This window comes from Oryzias melastigma, linkage group LG1, assembly GCF_002922805.2.
Source record: "Oryzias melastigma strain HK-1 linkage group LG1, ASM292280v2, whole genome shotgun sequence".
Lineage (NCBI taxonomy): Eukaryota > Metazoa > Chordata > Actinopteri > Beloniformes > Adrianichthyidae > Oryzias > Oryzias melastigma.
The window spans coordinates 3,894,943-3,896,791 of NC_050512.1; the positions used below are offsets into that span (position 1 = coordinate 3,894,943).

General features: G+C 32.7%; 1 protein-coding gene across 1 annotated transcript in view; it reads left to right on the top strand.

The window, feature by feature from the left end:
* Positions 1-1,849, top strand: part of LOC112137334 (nucleosome-remodeling factor subunit BPTF) — a 50,443-nt gene that overhangs the window by 47,720 nt on the left and 874 nt on the right. Inside the window, exon 35 of the mRNA XM_024259590.2 lies at positions 609-795. Within this exon, the coding sequence (XP_024115358.1) occupies positions 609-795 (187 nt within the window). The remainder of the gene's footprint in view (positions 1-608; positions 796-1,849) is intronic.

Sequence of the window (1,849 nt, forward strand, 5' to 3'; positions counted from 1 at the left end):
CGTCTGTTAACATTATTATTGTAATTCATATAATGTATTTATTTATTTATTTAACCAGGAAAAAAAAATCCCATTGAGATCCATTGACTTCTTTTTTAATGGAGTCCTGATCAAGAGGCAAAAATTAAACACACCCAAGACGTGTCATAGAATTAAAATACGCTAAAAATAAATATGATGAAATAAAACAGAATAAATCATAGTAATTAATTAAAAACAGTTACAGTATAGTGATTTCATTTCCAGGTCCTTCACAATAATGTCAAACTGAGGCAGAGTTGTGAGCTTTGAAAGCTGAATTGTTTTTTCATTTCATACACTAAAGAATTTAAATCGTTACTTTAAAAAGAAGGTTTTCCTATCTTAGGCAAAATAATTTGTAGACTTCTGAGTTAAACTTGAGTTGTTTCAGCTCTGATAAGAAACCAAGAATAGATGCAGGATTAGATTTATTCTCTCATGTCACATAAGAAGTAGTTCTAATTCTGAGCTGCTTTCATTTTGAAATAATCTGCTGTTTTTACTTTTATTGCATTATGATTTTGTGTATTATTCTCTGCTGTGTACAAAGGTGTTCTTTAAATCCCTTTTTATCCACTATTCTTTAGACTTGTCCACCATGGAGGAGAGGTTACTGAAACGAGCCTACGTAAAGCTGACAGAGTTTGTAGCAGACATGACCAAAATCTTTGACAACTGCCGATACTACAACCCAAGCGACTCGCCCTTCTACCAGTGTGCCGAGGTTCTGGAGAACTTCTTCGTCCAGAAGCTCAAGATCTTCAAAGCCAGCAGGTAAAGTGATCGAGATTGAAGAGATTCAACACTGAAAAGTGGAGTTTGAATCCTAAAGTTTGAAAAAGTCGGTAGAGACAAAACTCTGAAGTGAGCATCTGGGTTTGGGTCAAACGGCGCTGATATTTCTGCTTTAGCTGTCTGCTGCTCTATAGGGGCTGGGTATTACTGACAAAAAAACACTTTTTCATTGTTTTTAAGAACTAAAAAAGCAATGATCTGCTAACATCATCTGCTCGTAAAAACGATAAGATAATAGCAAAACATGGGGGAAGTATTAGTTATATTTACCAGTATGATGTGTGTATTTTTTTTGTAGTGATGCAGAAAGTGAGTTACAGCCAGTTTGCCTTCAAGTTGATGCATGTGAAACTGCAGAGAGGGGGCGTCAATATAAAGTACACCAAACCACACTAGAAAAACATTATCAATTTATGAGTAACAGCATAATTGATCTCAAAAACATCCCTAGTGCTCATTCACTATTGTTAAAAACAAGAAAAACTCTGCAGTAATTTCTATCATCATTGATCTCTCTCTTAGTAAAGCTGCAGGTTGTAGACGTGTCCTTATCTTCTTGCGTTACTGCTATAAACTGTTCTAGTCCTAAAAAAATTAGACTGAAAAACTTGAAGAAAAGTTTTGGAAAATTAATACAACACACAAAACTGTGTTTTAATGAAAAAAAATCTGAATATTTAAAATGTTAATGGATAAAAAAAATAAAACAAACAATAGCCTTTTTTATTTTTGATTGAATGAAATATACATTGTTTACCAAGACTTTTTTTTCTAAATCTGTCTTGGTTATAAATTTAATTATTTACTTAACTAGGTAATAAAACTGAAAAAATGGGGGAGAAAAATGTAAAAATACAAAAATGCAATCAAATTGATTTAAAATAAAAAAATTTTTTGAAACCCAGCTATACAAGTCTCTATATTTTCTAAAGACTTAAACATTTATAAGACCTTTGTAGCTCAGGTCGACGAAGACCTGATGAAATGATTCTGAGGTTGTCTCACAGTGTGAACATTTCCACCAATCGGCTGT